This window comes from Gekko japonicus, unplaced genomic scaffold, assembly GCF_001447785.1.
Source record: "Gekko japonicus isolate JY-2015 unplaced genomic scaffold, Gekko_japonicus_V1.1 scaffold1414, whole genome shotgun sequence".
Taxonomy (NCBI): Eukaryota; Metazoa; Chordata; class Lepidosauria; order Squamata; family Gekkonidae; genus Gekko; species Gekko japonicus.
The window spans coordinates 214,051-234,168 of NW_015167580.1; the positions used below are offsets into that span (position 1 = coordinate 214,051).

The window sequence follows — 20,118 nt, forward strand, 5'->3', positions numbered from 1 at the left end:
CCTCCTCCTCCTCCTCCTCCTCCTCCTCAGTTTCTGAATCACCCCATCCCTGAGCACACAGGACTCTAGACGATTTACAACAGGTTAAAAACATACAAAGGCCCCATTCACACGGAGCATTTCCCTCGCTGAAGGCACGGGAGTCCCGCGGAGTATCCGGGCACGATCACACGGGAACATCTGGGAGGCGTAGCACTCCTGTGGCGACCCTGTGGCAAGCCGCCGAAGCTGCGCAGTAAAAAACTAGTACATGGCATGTACTAGCAAATGCTTTGCCACGGGCCTCCTATGGAAGCCACCCGGTGTGATTGCGCTGGCGCGCAGCTTCCTCCCCCATCGTCCTCTTTGCTGCGGGGAAGCCGTCGTCGCGTCTGATCGCATAACAGCGCATCAGAATGAGACGGCACAAATAGCCGTGCTTCCCCCCCATGTTTTCCGGCCCATGTGACCAAGCCCAAATACAATTTACAATTAGCAAATCAATCAATCCAAATTGCATAATCTCCAGATGGTGTCTGTGCTTTAGTCTAAAACCTGTTCTGGACTGTTCTTCCATCTCATGGGCAGGATAGGAGGAGGTTGAAGCAGACAAGATGGAAAGAGAAAGAGGAAAGTGTCAGCTATGCTGCCCTCAACCAAAAGCCTGGCAGAACACCTCTGCCTTACAGGCCCTGCAGAGCTGCATTAAGACCCCCAGGCCCTGATGGAAGCTGACAGAGGGTTCCACCAGGTCGGAGCCGGGGCCGAGAAAGCCCTGGCTCTGGTCGAGGACAGACAGATGTCATTGGGACCAGGGATCACCAGCAGATGGCTCCCAGCTGAGCCTAACACTCTCTTGACTATAACTAGCCCTTCCTGGCACAACTTTCCCCCAAATCCTCTCTCTCCCTATAAGTAAGTCTTGAGGAAGTCTGTTTCAATGTATCTGAAGAAGTGTGCATGCATGCAAAACCTTATACCCAGGATTAAACTTTGTTGTTCTTAAAGGTGCCACTGGATTAAAGTTTTGTTCTGTTGATTCAGACCAACATGGCTACCCACCTGAGTCTGTTTTCGTAAGTGATACTGAAGGTAACAAAATTTCCAGAAGTGAAAATTAAGATGTGTCTATTCTTTTGAACTATGGTACTGGAGGAGACTCTTGAGAGTCCCTTGGACTGCAAGAAGAACAAATAAGTCAATCCTCAAAGAAATCAACCCTGACTGTTCCTTGGAAGGCCAGATAATGAAACTGAAGCTCAAATACTTTGGCCACCAAATGAGAAGGGAGCACTCACTGGAGAAGACCCTGATGCTGGGAAAGATTGAAGGTCAAAGAAGACGGGGACGGCAAAGGATGAGATGGTTAGACAGTGTCATCGATGCAACGAACATGAAGTTGAGCAAACTTCAGAGGACGGCGGAAGACCGGAAGGCCTGGCGGGAGCTGGTCCATGGGGTCGCAAAGAGTCGGACTCGACTGTGCGACTGAACAACAACAACAAATTAGGTGCGGCTAGCCCTGCTGACCCCCCTCCCCCAACACAAGAGGAGTCATGCAGAACACATCGGTTAGATAAATCTAATGCAGTAGGATTAGATTAGATTAATGATTAATTGGATTAACACATCTCCGAGAATGACTCTTCAGTACAGCTGCTATAAATGCTGGGAAGAAGAAAAAAAAGGGAATCCACTGGTTGTTACATTTTCAGCTAGACATCTTCCATTATTTGCATCTTCTTTTCCAAACATCAGGAGCGCAATCTGATTCCAGCCAGCCACATTCTGTGCCCAGTGAAGTCAGCCAAGCATCTGACAGACATCCTACAGACACACAGGCCTGAATACCGTGACCTAAAAAGGGGGGCTTTCTCCCCCCCTCCTCTTTTTAACATTCAACTCAATGAACAGTTCTGGAGAACAACAACGCTTGCACAATGCCTTGTGCTATTTTAGCTGGTCTTAACAGAAGGCATTACATGGCTTTTATATTCTTCTATGAAAACTTGCTCATTCCAACTAGTGTGCTGTTGCTTCTTCCCCCTTTGGCCTGCAGGGGGAGATGTTGGCCCACCTTTCACTGCTCTTTTTTTAGATGTTAAAGTATCATCATTCTTGCCCAGACTGCACCTGTGGCTTGAGAAGTGAAGCAAGGAAGTGTTCGGTAAAGATGCACATTTTTGTGTGTGTGTGAAAGTTAGAGGAGTATTATAACTCTTGGTGGTGTCATCGTTAGTTGTTTTTGGTACCATTACGGATGTGGGTTAAACGCACACATTCACTGTCCTGTTAAGAAATCCCTCAGAAGTCAAGGGCTGTGAACAAATTTGCATAACAAAGTTCTTTGAGGTTCCTGATGGTTTTAAGACAGAAGCGGGAAGGTCTCAGTCAGGTTCCCCTTTAGCTCAGAAAGATCATTTTGGTGCGCAGGATGGCCCTGGCCCTGCTCCTCCTCACACTCCTTAGTTATAGCTCAGGTAAGGGTTTGGAGGACTTAACCTTATCCAAGCCATCTGAAAAGTTGTTTTTGCTGCATATTTTTTTAAATTTTAAATAACCAGAGAACTCTGCTGTGTTATTTATGAGAAGAGATGCTAATATCTGGGCTTCCAGTTTTTACTTCCCTTTTGTGTGTGTGTGTGTGTGTGTGTAGGTGCTAGTTCCAGGTCACCTTGGACTCAGCCTGCCTCAGCATCTGTGAGAACAGGAGAAACGGCAAAACTGTCCTGCACTGTCAGTGGCAGTCTGAATACAATTTCCTGGCACCAACAGAGACCTGGACAGCCCCCTCGCTATGTTCACGGTCAGGGTCGCAGCAGGGGAGAAGGGTTCTCAGATCGATTCACAGCTTCTGTCTCTGGCAGTGTTGGCTATTTAACCATCACCAGTGTCCAGGCTCCAGACGAGACAGATTATTACTGTTTGATGTGGTCTAGCACTGACAGCATGTTTCACAGTGGTAAAATCTAACAGAGAACTGAGACAAAAACCTTCCCTCGTCCACCACATAGCAGGGGCTCTGTAGAGCTTTTTGTGATCTGAATCAGGTTTGTTTTTATGTTACAGCTGCAGACTATTTGTTGAGTACCTTTATATGCATGGAGGATTTTTAGGGCAGAACAGGTGGGCAAGGGAGGGTGCTTCACCCTTAACTGTACACACAATTCACTATTTCAACTGCTCCAGCATGCACTTCTTCCTCCAGACTGGGTTATTTCCATTCCCAGAGACGGGGAGGGGGGCACTACAAACCCAGTGGAGGAAAACGGCAAAGCTTTTTCTGGTTGGGGAGACACTGTTTTCATAAGTGACATGGAGATAACATAACCACCAGAAGTGAAAATAAGAACATGTCTACTAGGTGCCACCAGGCATGGCACACCCCTCCCACAGACCAATATGCTATAGGAGTCATGCAAAACTTCTTCTTCCACATTGGTTAGGTAAATCTAACGAAGTAGAATTAGATTAGATGAGCAACATCTCTGATCATGGCTCATCAGAACAGCTCACACAAAGGCTGGGAAGAAAAAAACAGAAAGGGAAGCCCTTGGTTGTTATAATGTCAACGGCATGGCTTCTGTTCTTTATATCTTCTCAGAATGTTGGGGGCACAACCTGATACCAGCTAGACGTGTTCTGTGTTCACCGAAGTCAGCTAAGCATCTGATAGACATCTGACAGAAACAGAGGCCTGATTACCTGAAAAATTGGGTTTTCTTCCCCCACCCTTCTTTTTTAACATCCAAATTAATGAACAGTTCTGGAGAACTCCAAAGTTCGTATGATGCATGGTGCTATTTCATATGGTCTTAACAGAAGGTATCCCTGAACTGGGAAATCCAGGCTAGCCCTATCTCATAAGGTCTCAGAAGCTAAGCAGGGTTGGCCCTGGCTAGTAAACGGAGGTAGACTTCCAAGGAATACCAGGGCCATGATGTGAAGGCAAGCAATGGCAAACCTCCTCTAAACTTCTCTTGCCTTGAAAACCCTATGGGTTCACCATAAGTCAGCTGTGACGTGATGGCACTTTCCACCACCAACAGAAGAAGGCATCCCACAGCTTCTAGATTTATGTATGAAAAATTACAATCACATCTTGAGTGCTGCTTGTTCTCCTGCCTTTGGCCTGTGGGGGGAGATGTTGGCCCACCTTCCATCACATCTGTTCGATTTTTATCTAGCTTCCTCCTTGCCCAGACTGCATGTGAAGCAAGAAATTATTGATGTGTTTTTGGTATGTGATGTGAAGCAAGAAATTGATGTGATGTGAAGCAAGAAATTATTCAATACAGGTGTCCCCCCCCCCCGGACCTCCCTGCTCATTCAGACAATGACCCCTTTTATTATTTTACTTATTTATTTCATTGTATTTATACCCCACCCTCCCTGCGAATGGGCTCAGGGCGGCTTACACACAGCACAAAGTGCATATAGTATATAAAATAGATAAAACAGTTAAAATTCAATTACATCGGATACAAAAATAAAACTCCCCAACAATTTCACACATTACACTTCTTTTAAAGTGACAGAGCATTTGTTTCCAGGCCTCTTGACAGCTTTAGGACCAAACAGCCCTCCTACCCTTCTGTGTGCACTGGGTTAGATGTTTGCAGAGTCTCTTCCCTTCCTTTAGTAGTGGTTAGTCTCAGCCTCACACTTGGGATCATGGGTTTCCATCTAGGTTTCATTAAAGGTGTACCCACATATTTTTGGACACTGCACTATGGTTGCTCATTTGCAGCTCTGTGGAGAAGCCCATCCAGTTGTGAATAACTGTTCTAATACAACAGTAGCACAATTTATGGTGATGTGTGATTGCAGCCTTAGAGGCACCCCTCTCTCTCTCTCTCGCCTGTCTGTAGTGCCGCCAGTGCCTTTCCCTCCTCCCCAGCCTCTGCCTTTGTTCCCCCTTTTATTCCCGTCCCTTGCCACCTGTTCTCCCCTGTGTTCCGCCCTGCACCTTCCGTCTTGGCCCTGCCCCCTCCTCTTATACCGGGACGCTGAGCCTGGGGTGTGGCTTCCTTCTGGCTCCCTCCCTCCAGCCCTAATGGCCGCACCAGCCCCGGATCTCTCTTCCCCCATGCTGCTCGGGGCCATGGGCGGGCATGGCCTTTTGTAACATGGATATGGGCACTGGTTATGAGTGTAGCCCAGGCAAGTTCAAATTTGCCATTTAATGTATTAATAAGAACATATGTTATCACAATTTTTTTAAAAAAATATTTTGGTAATTGTATTTCAATATAACTGGCTTCCTTTGTGAGCCTATATATTTTACGCCTTTAAAACATTATTCTGAGATGGGGTCTGCAGGTTTCACCAGACTGCCGAAGGAGTCCATGGCACAAAAAGTTAAGAACCCCTGCCCTAGTTCTATCATGAGGACTTAAGAATGCTTCACTTGTGTTAATCAAACCCATTACTGGAAAATCTGAGGAAGAAAAAGACAATGTGAATCTTCCATTGTTTGCCTAGGATTAGAAACAAGGGTTGTGATCTGTTCTGATCTCATCCAGCTTCACTGACCAGCTTCAAAATCAGGAAGGGGGGGGGACAAATCAAGCAACCCCTTTATATTAACTGGGCCTGAGATATTATGTATTTATTTATTTATTTATTTATTTTATACTTTCAACTTGCTATACCGCCCTAACCCCGGAGGGTCTCTGGGCGGTTTACATATATGGTGGTTCTAATAACCCTTAATCCCTAACTTGGGCCACATGATAGGGGTGAGGCAGCCTACCAGCACCCAGGTGGAGAACCTTGTTGTGCTCCGGCGTGGCTTTCTTCCAGGTGATCTCTTGGCATTTTTTTTTTTTTGCAGGACGACTGTTGTTGGCGAGACTGCATAGGCGCACGACTCCCGCCCGCTTCTTGACCTCGGCTCTGTCCGATTCAGGCTTCGCTGCGCCCTGCGTTGCATGTCATCGGGCGCCTCTCAGTTTCCGCCTTTTGCCGTCGTCAGCTGTGCGATGGTCTGCAAGCCACCAGGGATCACTCTGTCACTGCTGCATCTGCCATCCACCTTCACCACCAGAGGCTTCACCGCCGCCACTGTTTTGCCGCTGTTTGTGCCATCTCCACACACCTCGTCAGAGGAGGGTGCCCCCTACCCATCTAAGGGTAGGTACCCATTCGTCTACTCACTTGGTTGTTATCCTACCAGATTCTACAGCCTTAGACACATCTAACCAATGAGGAGGAAGCAGATTTGCATGGCAAGCTGTGAGGGGGCTTAAGAAAGAACAAGGGGCCTCCAGGAGCAATCCACACTTCCCATTCTGCTGGAAAGCAAACTGGCTTGGGTGTTTCCATCATGGCTTGGATTCTGCTGCTGCTCTTGAAGGTCCTCACCTGCTTCTCAGGTAAAGGGAAAGGCTGTCTCATTCTTCTATGTGGCAAATTATACCTGGAATTGTTTTAATGTTTTCAAGCAAATGAAGAGCATTGTGTTGCTGTGATCATTTCCACAACCCTGCAAGGCAGACCAGGATAGCCCCCCCACCCATTGCGGATATATCATCTTAGTGAGTTCCTGGTAGAAGCAAGATTGACAGCTCAGCTTCTTAGCCACTAAACTATAACACCTGATATTCATTCATACCTAATCTTTCAAATGTTCTTTATTTTAGGGGCCTTGTCTGATTACACCCTGTCTCAGCCACCTTCACTTTCAGTATCTCTGGAAGGCACCACTAAACTTCCCTGTAATATTAGCGGTGGCTACTACTTTAAATTTTTTGTTTGGTATCAGCATATGCACGGGACAATCCCCAAGTTCCTCCTGAACTACAACACGACTTCTGGCAAGACGGTCTTTGGTTCTGAAGTCTCCAATCGTTTCTCTGTTTCCACGGATGCCCCCAAACATCAACTTAAACATCAACAATGCACAGGCAAAGGATGAAGCTGACTATTACTGTGGGATGTGGGGCCTTGGTGGGACTGCTTAGCACTGTGAAACAACCAGATGAAGATCTGAAACAAAAACTTCTGAAACCAGCTTCTCATGCGTTGCTGTGCCATGGCTGACAAGTCATCAGGGCATATGAGCTCTCAGCTGTATGTGTAGTAGATCAGTCCTCTTTGAGTAGTCTTCAAATGATGGCTGGATGAGTTGAGGGGGAAGGTTAAGTTCAGCCTGATCTGCTTGGGATGCAACAGGACACTTTTACCTAGAATTTAGTAAGGGAAGGGGAAGACTACGGCGATCCTTATGGCTTTTAGCAACTCCAGGATTTATTGTCATGGTTATATGACCATACTAGCCAGTAGGTGGTGCTGTTGCACATCTGAGAGTTTGGGTGGTTCTGTGTGGGTTCTAGTTGTTCTGTGTCCTGAGAGAATTGACTGTTTCACTGATATAACCATGGGTCATTACCTGCAGGAGCGCACAGGAGCAGAGCTCCGGCAGTAAAGAGCCCAGGGGGCAGGCACATGCAACAAGACCCGCCCCCTGTTCCCAGCAGCCCCGGGACACAAGAAGCAAGAAGCAGCCAGGTAAGTTGCAGAGCCCCCCCCCCCCAATAGCTAGCAAAAACAGTCCAGTGGCACCTTTAAGGCCAAGGTTTATTCAGGTACAAGCTCTCCCTCCTCTGTGAGGGCAGATCTGTGTGCCCCCCCATAGCTAGCAATCCAAAAGAGTCCAGTGGAGCCTGAGCGGTGGGTGTTGCCTTCTGACACACTTCCGCCGGTGATGTCAGGGTATGTGGCATATGCAAATATGTTATGCTAATGAGTTATGCTAATGAGCTCATGCACCTCTTTTTCTACGAAATGACCCCTGGATATAACTGTGTTCAGATCTGTGCTGAAGGCTGTGCTGGTTCCTGAAACAAGTATCTCACATTATTTTATTCATATTGTATACCATCTTTCTAGTTGAATGGTGAATACGGGTGTCTGCCCTGTTAATGTACAGACATTGCCAACAATACAATCCCGCCCCCCCACACACACACTGGAATTTGGTGGCATTATGTATTCGTTTATTGCTGTTACTAAATTTATATGAGCTTATGGCACAGCTTAATAGAAGCACAGCATCCTTAAACGTGTGATCGGATTGGTCAATGATGCAAACAGACCAATCCAGAGAGAAATTGACTTTCAGAGGGAACAATTCCCATTGGTCCCAAGCGCTGTTATTTCATTGGTTGTTATCTGATTTAGAGGTGTGGTTTTACCAGTTCAAAACGTATAAAGGAGGTCATTATATAGAAGGGCCAGTGCAGCAGCACATGTCCAACTCTTTCAACCTCCCTGGCAGCATAATCATGTACTATATTTATATATTTACATGATATCCATGCATATCATGTGCACATTGAGCCATCATGCGAGGACTCATAACATTCTCATTTTTTTTCTATACCCAGCCTGAATTGTATCATGACACATTTCTTCATGAGTCTGGTATGAGAAAAAAATATATACACATACATATACACATACACAGACACGTGCTAGATGCCCACAAAACAATACAACAACAAATGAGACTAGATTAAAGCCATAACATTATTTAGCGCCTGGTAATTAAAGACAAACAACATATTCCTTCATAGAAAAAATACAACGGTCAATAAAAACTCACATAGCAGTCTGCTCCAGTCTCTCTCAATCTATATCCTTATCCAAATTCACAAAAGCAGTTGTGTTACCCATGGTTCAAATGGATTCCAACAAGCAATTTGAAACAGAGAATGCAGCTTTATTCAGCACAAAATAAACAGCAATAATATTCTGTAGTAGAAGTCCAAAAACACCTGAACTAGAGCCACCAAGCGTTTGTTGTCTGCCTTGCTTGTAGCTTGCTTCCTGGCCTGTAGCGTGCTGCCTTCCCACCAGCTTGCTGCCATCCCACGAGCGAGCTCTTCTTCTTCCTCAGAGACCTCTCCCACTCTTATCCTGCATTCCTACCTCCAAGTGCTCTTCATGTGGGTAATCCACTGCTGCCCTGAAACTGCTATTCACCTGGAGAAGGGCTGTGTGGCTGCCTCCTCGGCATACAATAGTCTTCCCCAGTGTTCCACTACAGCAGTCTGCTCCAGATGCAATCAATCTGTGTCTCTCTTTCAGTCAACACTTTTTCCGGATATCCAAGTGTTTCAGACCTCTGGTCTTGCCTCAGGAACAAATCTATAAACAAAACATTCCAGTGATATTGCATTATATTATACTGGCTTATCAGTCTCTATAAAACATAGTGAGTACAGAAATAAATAAGTAAATCCATTTTACCCTATACAGGAATCTTACATTCAATGTTACATTCAAGTTGACACTTTCATTGATTCTGAAAATACATTAAAAGTAGTCACTATAACATTAATTGTTGGACTAACACATATTTAGGATTTCCCCTGTAATACTTACTACTTTTTTGTTAATCTATTTGGGCAAAGTCTCCTCCCTTATTTCCAAGCTTGCTGATGCTGCTGCCAAAGTAATGTGGACCCACACTATGCCTCACTACCTCCCTCCTTCCAAGAATGTAAATATTGTCTTAATTAATTGCATCTGTGTTTCTGAAACATGTATTTAAAGCAAAATATGTCCTTTTTTCTTCTCTTATTTTAAATATATACTATACTAGCCTGATACCCATGCTTTGCTACGGTATTTAAGTTCTGTAAATCCAGTTGTAATACTGATGATGTGAAGTTTCAAATGTGACATTTGTTGTAGGAATTCTAATGGAGAAGGTTGTAGTGTAAAAAATGAAGTGAGACATACATACTTTTCTCTCTCTACTGAAGGACCTCTCTGTAGACCACATTGGTGGTTCTGCCCCCAGGTGCTAGGATCACCAGGTTGCTTGATGAGCTCACTCTGGAGCAGGTAACATAGAACTGTTCATTTAAAAGCAGTCGTCTGTTAAGTCAACTCCTGCCACCTTCCACGAAAGTGATGGCCTCTCTACTTCTGTTCCTGGATTGTTTTGTTGTTCCTGGACTGTGTTGTTATGAGCATCTCAGGGTGATCTCACTGGTACTTGGCCTGCACAGCCCAGTGCTCCACAGGAGTACTATGTGCAAATGACTTTGCCGCATTCCTAAATTGCTTCCTCCTTGTAGCGTTGGTATATCTGGTTCGACTTTTGCCAGGAGCTTGTTTCAACCCCACTTAGCTGGATGGCTCTGAAGATTCACAGACATCCTCTCATTATCCACAGGGTATGAAATAACTGCATATGAACAAGAAGGTTCCATTTACACTCGATGAATGCATGAACTGAGAGTCTTGACTGTTAATACAATTGTACCCATATTTCATTTTCTAGACATGGCATCTTAACAATTCTCCGGACCACATGTGTGCAACAAGAAAATCCCTCACAAACAGAACAAACAAAAAACAGAAACTTGATACAATCACCCATGCACCCATAAAATCATATCAAGGTTGGTTATTGGGAGAGTTTTATGAGTGCCCACAGAGGTACTCTGGGGACAGAGAAGAAGGAAGGAATTTGGAGGAGCTGAAAGCTTCAGGGAATGGTGCAAGATCCAGTTCCAGAATTAAATTTAGGAGATTCTGCTAGGTAAACTAAGGGAAATGCAGACAGGAAAAAAAGTCTGGAATAAAAAATGGAATCAGGGAAATCCACTCATCTCTATATACAAGACTTTAGAATAAGGTCACATTTCTGATCAATATCCACATTGTCCTTTTATTATGCTTAGTCATTGGATTTTTTTCCATGTATGAGTAGCACGACTTCCTCCGACAGCCTGATATTAAAAATGGCAATTAATGAATACACAAAGTTCTATCATAGAAACTAAAGGATGCTTCATTTGTGTTAACCACACTCATTACTGGAAATTTTGAAGAAGTGAGCGAAAATGTGTATCTTCCACTGTTTGCCTAAACTCAGAAACAAGGTTTGTAATTTACTCTGATCCCATCCATCTTCACAGAACCGCGGTCAAGATCAGGAAGGAGGGAAAATAACCACCAACCTGCCAAGCAACCCCTTTGTATTTTAACTACCAGATTCTATAGCCTTAGACCCATCTTCTAACCAATGAGGAGGAAGCACATTTGCATGGCAAGCTGTGGAGGGGCTTAAGAGAGAACAAGGGGCCTCCAAGAGCAATCAAAGCCTCCCATTCTGCTGGAAAGCAAATTGGCTTGGGCTTTCTCCACCATGGCTTGGATTCTGCTGCTGCTCTTGAAGGTCCTCGCCTGCTTCTCAGGTAAAGGGAAAGGCTGCCTCATTCTTCTGTGTGGTAAATGATACCTGACATTATGATGCTTTCAAGACTTTGAAGAGCATTGTCTTGTTGAGATCCTTTCGAGAACTCTGCAAGCAAGGGTAAAATCAGAAGATATGCATATAATTGCAGATATATCACCCTAGTGAGTTCCTGGAAGAGGCAAGAATCGCAGCTCCATTTCTTACACACCAAACCACACCATCTTTTATTCATTCATATTTCATTTTTAAAATGTTCTTTCTTTATTTTAGGGGCCCTGTCTGATCTGACCCTGTCTCAGCCACCTTCCCTTTCGGCCTCCCTGAAAGGCACTGCTGAACTTCCCTGTAATATCAGTAAAAACTTCCACTTTGGATATTCTGTTTGGTATCAGCATAAGCACGGGACGAGCCCCATGTTCCTCCTACGCTACAACACGACTTCCGGCAAGACGATCTTTGGTTCTGAAGTCTCCGATCGTTTCTCTGTTTCCACGGATGCCCCAAAACAAGTTGCTTACTTAAATATCAAAAATGTGCAGTCAAAAGATGAAGCTGACTATTACTGCGGCAGTTGGGGTGGGACTGCTTAGCACAGTGAGACAACCAGACGAAGATCTGAAACAAAAACTTCTAAAACCAGCTTCTCATGTTTTGCTGTTGCATGGCTGACAAGTCCCCTGGACATAAGGGCTCTCAGCCACACACATAGTAAATGGATCCTCTTTGAGCAGTCTTCAAGTGATGCCTGGAAGTGAGGAGGGGGGCGGTAAAGTTCAGCCTGGTCTCCTGCTGTGGGATTCAATGTAACACTGCAGTGGTCTTTATGGCTTTCAGCAACTCCAGGATGTATTGTCATGGTATAACCATACTAGCCAGTAGGTGGTGGCATTGCACAGCTGAGAGTTTAGGCAGTTCTTCATGGATTCTAGTTGGTATATGTGCTGGGATAACTATTTAACTGATAGAACAAAGTCAGAGGCCAATGCACCTTTAAGATCAACAAAGTTTTATTCAGCGTAGAAGACAGCAGCTCGGAGGGAGAGCTGAAGGATGAGGAACCCAAAGGAGCGACTGCTTTGAAGTACAACTTAAAAGATAAGAGAAGCAAAGACCCCAGACCCGAGAAACTTTTCTACTTGTTGGATTACACTTTGAAAAAGAAATTAACTCCCAGAAGGACACTACTAACATATTAATTGCCTGGTGAACAGAGATGGAAGAAGAGAAGAACGCCGGCCTACAGAAGCAGTGATTGACTCTAATTCTTATCATGAAAAGATTAATATACTAATATATTAACACCACTCACTCTTTACTTTATCCATCTATATACCCTCCCTCTTTCTTGACCTTAAGCGAAATATCTCTCCTCTTTAGGAGAGGGAATAAAGCTATTAATTAAAAAAACAAAGTTTTATTCAAGGTATGAGCACACTTTGTCAGACGATGAAATGGGATTACATATCATAGTTGTATATATACCTCCTATAGGAGGTAACCTATAGAAATACCTCCTATATATACAGCTATGATTCCTATGGGAATACCTCCTATATATACAGCTATGACATGTAATTCCATTTCATCATCTGACGAAGTATGCATGCACATGAGAGCTCACAGATTGGTCTTAAAGGTGCATTGGACTCTAACTTTGATCTGTTGCTTCAGATCAACACGGCTACACACCTTGATCTATTTAACTGATGTAACTGTGTTCAGAAGTGTGTCACAGTATTTCATGTGCATTGTACACCATCTTTATAGGTGAAATGCAAATAGGGATGTCTGTTCTGTCAATGTACAGATGCTGCCAAAAATACAACCCACCGCACACAAACAAACTCACACGCATGCACACGTGTACACACACACACACACACACAGAGGAATTTGGCAGCATTTTTGGTTGCTATAGCAGCTAGGGTTGCCAATAGGCCTGGACAAAATGTCCCATTCCTTGAATAGAAGCTTAAAATGGATTATGTTCAGCTACCTCTTTCCACACTCTAAGCTTCTTTTAAAGGGGCAGAGCCTTTGACTCCAGGCCTCTTGACAGCTCTACCACCAAACTAAAGTTGTGAATATGTAACTCCGAGTCCACTGGGGGTGGGGGCTAAAGAGTTGAGGCATTCCTTATAAGGAAAAAAGACACACTTCCCAGAGTGATTGGAGGGCCTGAAGGTGCAGGCAGAAGCACTCTTACCTCAGAAGAACTCCTTTCGATAGAACTACATACTAGTATTCTAGGGCTACCAAAACTCCTGAGAAAGAACAGAGGATGCCCCAATGCAGAGCAGGGCTGCAAGCTGATGTATCCTTAAGAGACTGGCTGGAAAGAAGTCAGAAAGACTGAGAGCCTGGTCTGCCAAATGCAGCAGGCCTGAATTAGAATCATAGAGTTGGAAGGGACCTACAGGGCCTAGGGTTATCAGCCTCCAGGTGGGGTCTGGAGATCTCCCGCTTTTACAACTGATGTCCGGCTGAAACAGATCAGTTCCCCTGGAGAAAATGGCTGCTTTGAAGGGTGGACTCTATGGCATGGTACCCTTCCGAGGCCCCTCCCCTCCCCAAACCCTGCCCTCTCCCGGATCCACCCCCAAAGTCACCAGGTATTTTCCAACCCAGATATGGGTTTCCACCCCAGATATTTCTCACACACACACACACACACACACACACACACACACACACACACACACACACACAGTGATCTCAGGATAAGAGTTGCTTCCTGACCCCAAAGTAGAGATCAGCATTTCTCTAGGTGTGTAAGAAAGGGCCACAAGAACGAAGCACTGATGCAACCCTTCCTGCCATCCCCCTCATGATCTGCCTAAGTTCACACCATCAGTGTTGCTGTCAGATGGCCATCTAGCCTCTGCTTAAAAACCTCCAAAGAAGGAGAGCCTTGATGGAGCTCTTCATTTTTCCTGGCGATTCAACAAGAGGAACAACTGAATTATTCCTTATGCTGAAGGAGGTCAAGGCTTTGAGCTGGGGAGGGGCGGTATTCTGGGCCTTACCCCTTCTGTCAGCCTCAACTGACAGCCTCAACCTGTAGGTACACCTTGTCATCCCCATTACCCTTAATTCCTGGCCCCACTGATCTCATCTCCACAGCTGTCCTCTTGGCATGGCCCAACACAATTACACTGGCGTGGCATGAAGGGTTGATTCTGGTCCTCATACTTACATGATCCCATCTCAATCCAACTCATGAATCATGACAGAAGCACACATTGACCATGTATGTCATGGTAATGGGCTTGCAGCCTGGGTGGACCTCCTGATGGCACTGGTATTTCTGGCCACTGTGTGACACAGAGTGTTGGACTGGATGGGCCTTTGGCCTGATCCAACATTGGCGTCTCTTATGTTCTTATGTTCTTATGTGAAGTGAACATAGGCCTTCCTCTCTCTGTCTCCCCCGCCCCCCAGTTTGGGTCCTGCCTTCTGAGAGGCAAAGAGCAGGGCTGAGTGGCAGAGTGTGGATGGTGCGGAAAGATGAGAGGGGGATGATTTGGGGAAGGGAAATGATTTGAATAAAGGGCAGAGTCAGAAGTACTGTCGCATAGTTTTAAGAGAGAGAATGGGAGGCTCTGAGCCAGAAAGTCCAACTCCTTCAGGAAAAAAAGACTCACTTATTTCACTCATCATGGTTTTGGCTTCCCTTCTCCTCCCACTGATCACTTATTTCTCAGGTATTGTAAAGGAAAGTGACTTTGCCTCAGTACCTCATCCCATAGATGTTTTGTTGATTTCTATTTCCTTCTTTCTTCTGCAGGTTCCTTTGCACAGACGGAGGCGCTGAGGCAGCCACCGTCAGTCTCTGTCTCTCTGGAAAAAAATGCCCAAGTCACCTGTTCAGGGGACCTCATCGCTGAGGAAGATGTGAACTGGTACCAGCAGAAACCAGGCATGGCCCCAGTACTCATTATATACTGGGATGGCAACAGACCCTCAGGGATCTCAGACCGATTCTCGGGCTCCAAATCTGGCAACACGGCCACATTAAGCATCTCAAGGGCCAAAGTGGAGGATGAGGCGGATTATTACTGCCAGGTGTGGGACAGCAGTGCAGAGCAGCACACAGTGATTCAGCCAGGGGAGGAAGCAAGACAAAAACCTCTCGCTATGAAAAGTAGTTGCTCGCCACCTGTACCGTTGTGACATGAGGAAGCTCATCTGTGGAGCTGAATGTGCATGAAAGAATGGTGATTCATATCAGTGAGAATACTGATTCCTCTCTCAACTCTGAATTATTGCCTTTTGCACATGTTGGTTTATGTGTGTCATACACTGGCAACTCACCTCTGACTTATAGTGACCCTATTGACTCTGTGGATCATATTTTGCTTGATTGTCCCAAATGTTCACCTCTAAGAGATGAACTAATCTCCCCTATATTTAATCAGGACTTCCTCTCTCCAGAAGCAAAATCATCCTGGTTACTTAGAGATGAAGAAAAACAAATTACTCTGTGTGTGGCAAAATTTCTAGCAGCTGTTGTCAAATCACATGACAACTTTTGCAGTAGTAACCTTTAAATTCTTCCATGTTTTCCTGTGGAATGAGGTTTATTGTGGGATGAGGGTTTGGTGTTTATGACTCCGGTTGCAAAAACAGTAAAGAATAATAGATAGATAGATAGATAGATAGATAGATAGATAGATAGATAGATGACAGACAGACAGATAGATAGATAAATAGATAGATAGATAGATAGATAGATACCCTATGAATTAATGTCCTCCATGATTACAGCCTTGGTCAGCTCTTGCCAACTGAGGGCTATGGCTTCCTTCATTTACAAAACTCGAAAAGGAAGTTAGGTGAGGAAGGTTCATTGCACTAGTGAACTGAGCATATATAGGCAACCAAACTTGAAAGTGGGGCATGGGGTTCTGAAATCACAGCTGCTTTCTTCAGTCTACACTACAGAGACCAGTGTCTCTTGAGGAAAGGCAGCTCAGGCCCCTGCCACACGGCAGGGAAACCACGAGGCAAAAGCGCGGCTAATAGAGCCGCTCCAACGTTGAGACGCTGCGGCGGGATCCCACGGATCCCCTGGCCGCAGCGCCTCTTCTCCCCGGCAAGAGCAGACGCCGGGGAGGACGAGCCCGATGGGAGGGGGAGGCTGCCGAACTGTTTTTGCAGCGGGGTATCGCCATTTGGGCCGGATCAGGGACGGAGACGGCACGCTCCCCAGATGTTGAGGTGGGATCGCGTCCGTTTGCTCCGCCCCTGTTCCGTCCCGCTCCCGTCCCAAATGGGCTCGTACGAACGGGGCCTCAGTATACCATACAGTAGAAATGGAAGTCAGAGACTGACGTCCCTGCTGAGCTCCTTTGGCGCCCCAAATTTCACCTTTGCCAAACAACTTGACTGTCTTTAAAAATAAAAGATTCAGTATTGAAAATAGAGAGGAATGTAATTTCATAAAAGTTTTGGGCCAATCAAAAAACAAAAGTATTTTGCTCAGAAGTAATATTTCCTGGCCTAGAAGCCCTGCCTCACAGTCCCACTGACAGATTCAGAGGGCTGGTAGTACTCCACAGTCAAGGGAATACACTCTTCCTATGCTATGATGGGCACTCCATTAGGTCCTTCACATCTTCTGATTATGAACTATGGTACTGGATATGAATTTGGCATTTATTGGTAGGACTGTGGAAAAATGCATTCCGTTTTCATGTCATTTTTCTGAGTCAGATTTGCAGCAACAGAAAATGAAACTAACAATATTCCAGAATTAATCCACAGCCTGTCCCACTGATGACACATTTCTGGGCATAACTTTCTCCACACTGAATTGCATGAATTTCTCCAGGAGGAGATAGCACTCTGCTTTGTAGGCAGTTAAAGTGAGAGTTTGGAACAGTCCTTTGAATGAATTTCTCCCTTCTTTGCCAAGGCCCACAATGGTCTGTTGTTCCCTTGGAAGCAAGGAGGAATTATTTGTGGAGAGGTGGAGTTGCCAACCTCCAGGTGGTGGCTGGAGATCTCCTGGGATTACAACTAATCTCCAGGTAACTCTATGGCAGGGGTGTCAAACATGCAACCCACAGGCCAGATCCGCCCCCTGCAGGGCTCCTATCTGGCCCTTGAGCAACTGGCTATCTCCTGCTGCCTTCTCCAGTTCTTCTACTGCTGCATTGTTGCGTGTTTTGCCAGACTCTGTCAACCATATAGGAGAGATAGATAGGCAAGCCTCTGTTCTCTGCATTGGTTGAGGTTCCTCCCCCTCCTCCTTCTAAGGGGAGGGAGGGAATGAACCAAAGCTTGCTTTCTGGCCAGGCTCCCTCAGTCACATAGGAGACAAAGGCAAGCCTTTCTTCCCTTCTATTGGCTGAGACTCCTCCCCTTCCTCTCCTTTGCTCAACTGCCTCAATCACACAGGAGACATACAAAGCACCTTTAAGACCAACAAAGTTTTATTCAAAGTATGAGCTTTTGTGTGCCTTGCTACAGTGTATGTGGGCTCATTATGCTGTGGCTCTACTGGATGCAACTGGGTTTGCCTCCCCTTTGTCACTGTATTCATGCCCTCATGATCCAGTCTTTCTCAGTAGGAAAGCAACGTGAACTATTTAGCTGAGGAATAACAACAAGCCAGTGAGGTGGATTAGGCTGAGAGTGTGTGTCCAGACCAAGTTCACCCAATGGATTTCCTTTGTAGACTGAGGATTTTGAACCTAGACTTCCCAGATAGCTGGCTGATACTGACCACTGTACATGGCTGTCTCTCTGTTCTTGCACTGCCTCATAGGAGTTGCAGTTATTTTTCTGGGAAGACTGTAGTTTTGTAGAAAAACACATCACCCTCACTCTGTGTCATGATGTCCTCACATGTTCTTGACCAGCACATGAAACAATTTATGTAGAAAATCTCACAATGCCCAGCCATTTCATGTTTTCCCCTGGGTCCTAGGCTCAGAGCTCTGACCATGAGATTTCTGAAATGAATGTCAATAAATCAAAAGTAGGTTTGCAGTTTCTTTCTTTGATTTTTATCCTGCCCTCCCTGCTGGATACAGATACCCACCTGAACAGCATACTCAAGATTGCTACAGCACAGACATTTTGATACAGTAATTCAGAGCAAGAGGTGTCAGTTATCAGAGACTTTTCAATAAATAAAATATTGCAAGAATGTTAATGTTCTAGGTATGTTTTTATTTTAAGTCTTTAATTGGGTTTGCTTGTGTCCTTTATAAAGTTTATATCTCCACTACCTGGCATTACATTTTATGACACACAGGGCCTGGCCCAACAAGGTCTCATTTATGTCAGATCCGGCCCTCATAACAACTGAGTTCGGACACCCCTTCTCTATGGCATTATACCCCACTGAAGTTTGTCCCATCCCCAAATCTCGCCCTTCCCAGGCTCCACCCCCAAAATCTACAGGAATTTGCCAATGGGGACCTGGCAACCCTAGTGGAGAAGTCATGTATAAACTGTGTTGCTTGCAGGCAGGCAACTGGGCCAGGTTTCCCTGATCGCCTTCTGCCTCATGATTCTGTGCACAAACAGTGTGAATATGTCACCACTACATGTTTCACTCAGCTCCAAGAGGACAATTCTAGACGTTTCTGGGTTCCACACAGAAAGGGCTAAATATAAGTTCATCTTCCAGCCTTTGGTTGGAACCTGATTTTAATCAGCATAAATAAAGCCTACTCCTTGACGTCTTACATGTGTCCTTTAAAGTGTGGGTGGGACAAAGAAGATGGTTCTGGTATTTGAAGGGGAATGATTTGAATGGAGGGGATATTTGCATAGTGAAGGAATATTAAAAGGAAATAGGAGGGTTTCAACCCAAACACCTGTGGCTTCAGCAAGGAGAGTTCCTCTGGTTTTTCCACTATGCAGTGGGCAACGCTCCTCCTCACGTTCCTCACTCATTGCTCAGGTACAGCAAAGGAAAGTTTCGCCACAGCTTGAAAATAACTCTGATAAAAATTTCATTTTAAAGGAGATGCTTTCGTCTCTTTTCAGGTTCCTTTGCCCAGTACGTGTTGACCCAACCACCATCCGTGTCTGTGTCTCTGGAACAAAATGCCCAGATCACTTGTTCAGGGAACAAATCAATCCATAGTCCTTGTCATTGATACCATGTCTCTGGGCGTAACTTTCTTCACACTTAATTGCATGAAATTCTCCAGTAGGAGACAGCACCCTGCTTTATAGGCAGTTAGAATTCTCAGTTGGAAGCTGGGGGCTGAAAGGGCCCTTGGAGTGAATTTCTCCCTTTTTTCCCAGGCCCCACAAAGGCCTGTTGTTTACTTGGGAGCAACAAGGAATTATCTGTGGAGAGATCATGTGTAAACTATGGTGCTTAGAGGCAGACAACTGGTCTGTGAAGTTTCCCTGATCCCTTTGTCCCTCATGATTCTGTGAACAAAACATATGAAGTCACTCAGCTCCAAGACAATAATTCTAGACATTTCTAACCTGGTTTCACAAAGGACTAAATAGAAGTTCATCATTCAGTCTTTGGGTCAAAACTAGTATCAGTCAACATAAGTAAAAACTACCCCTTGACCTCTTCCACGTGTCCTTTAATACATGGGTGGGGCAAAGAACATGAAGCCTACCATATACACACCCATCAGTCCCAAAGAAAATAAAGCTGGCAGCCTTGGGAATTTGAGCGATATTGTTGACATCACATGTTTTCATCAGTTGGTCTGGTATGGGCATTCCTAGTCAAGAGTCAGTGGCTGTTGGAATCTATATATCTAATAGCGAAGGCGCCCCCCGTGTGCGGATATCTAAATTCGCACATCGGGGGCACCTGGGGGGCAGGGAGATTTTCCTGCACACTTGGGACAGTCCCCAGGTGTGCACAAAAATCTAAAAAGTAGAAAAAATATAGGGGGGATATTTAAATCCCCCAAAAAGTAAAAGAGCCT

General features: G+C 45.2%; 1 gene segment (V, D, J or C); it reads left to right on the forward strand.

Moving 5' to 3' along the window:
• The first annotated feature begins 14,831 nt into the window (after positions 1–14,831).
• LOC107112693 lies at positions 14,832–15,370 on the forward strand. The segment is given in 2 exon segments: positions 14,832–14,901; positions 14,985–15,370. Coding segments are annotated over 2 exon segments (432 nt in total).
• Positions 15,371–20,118: the final 4,748 nt, after the last annotated feature.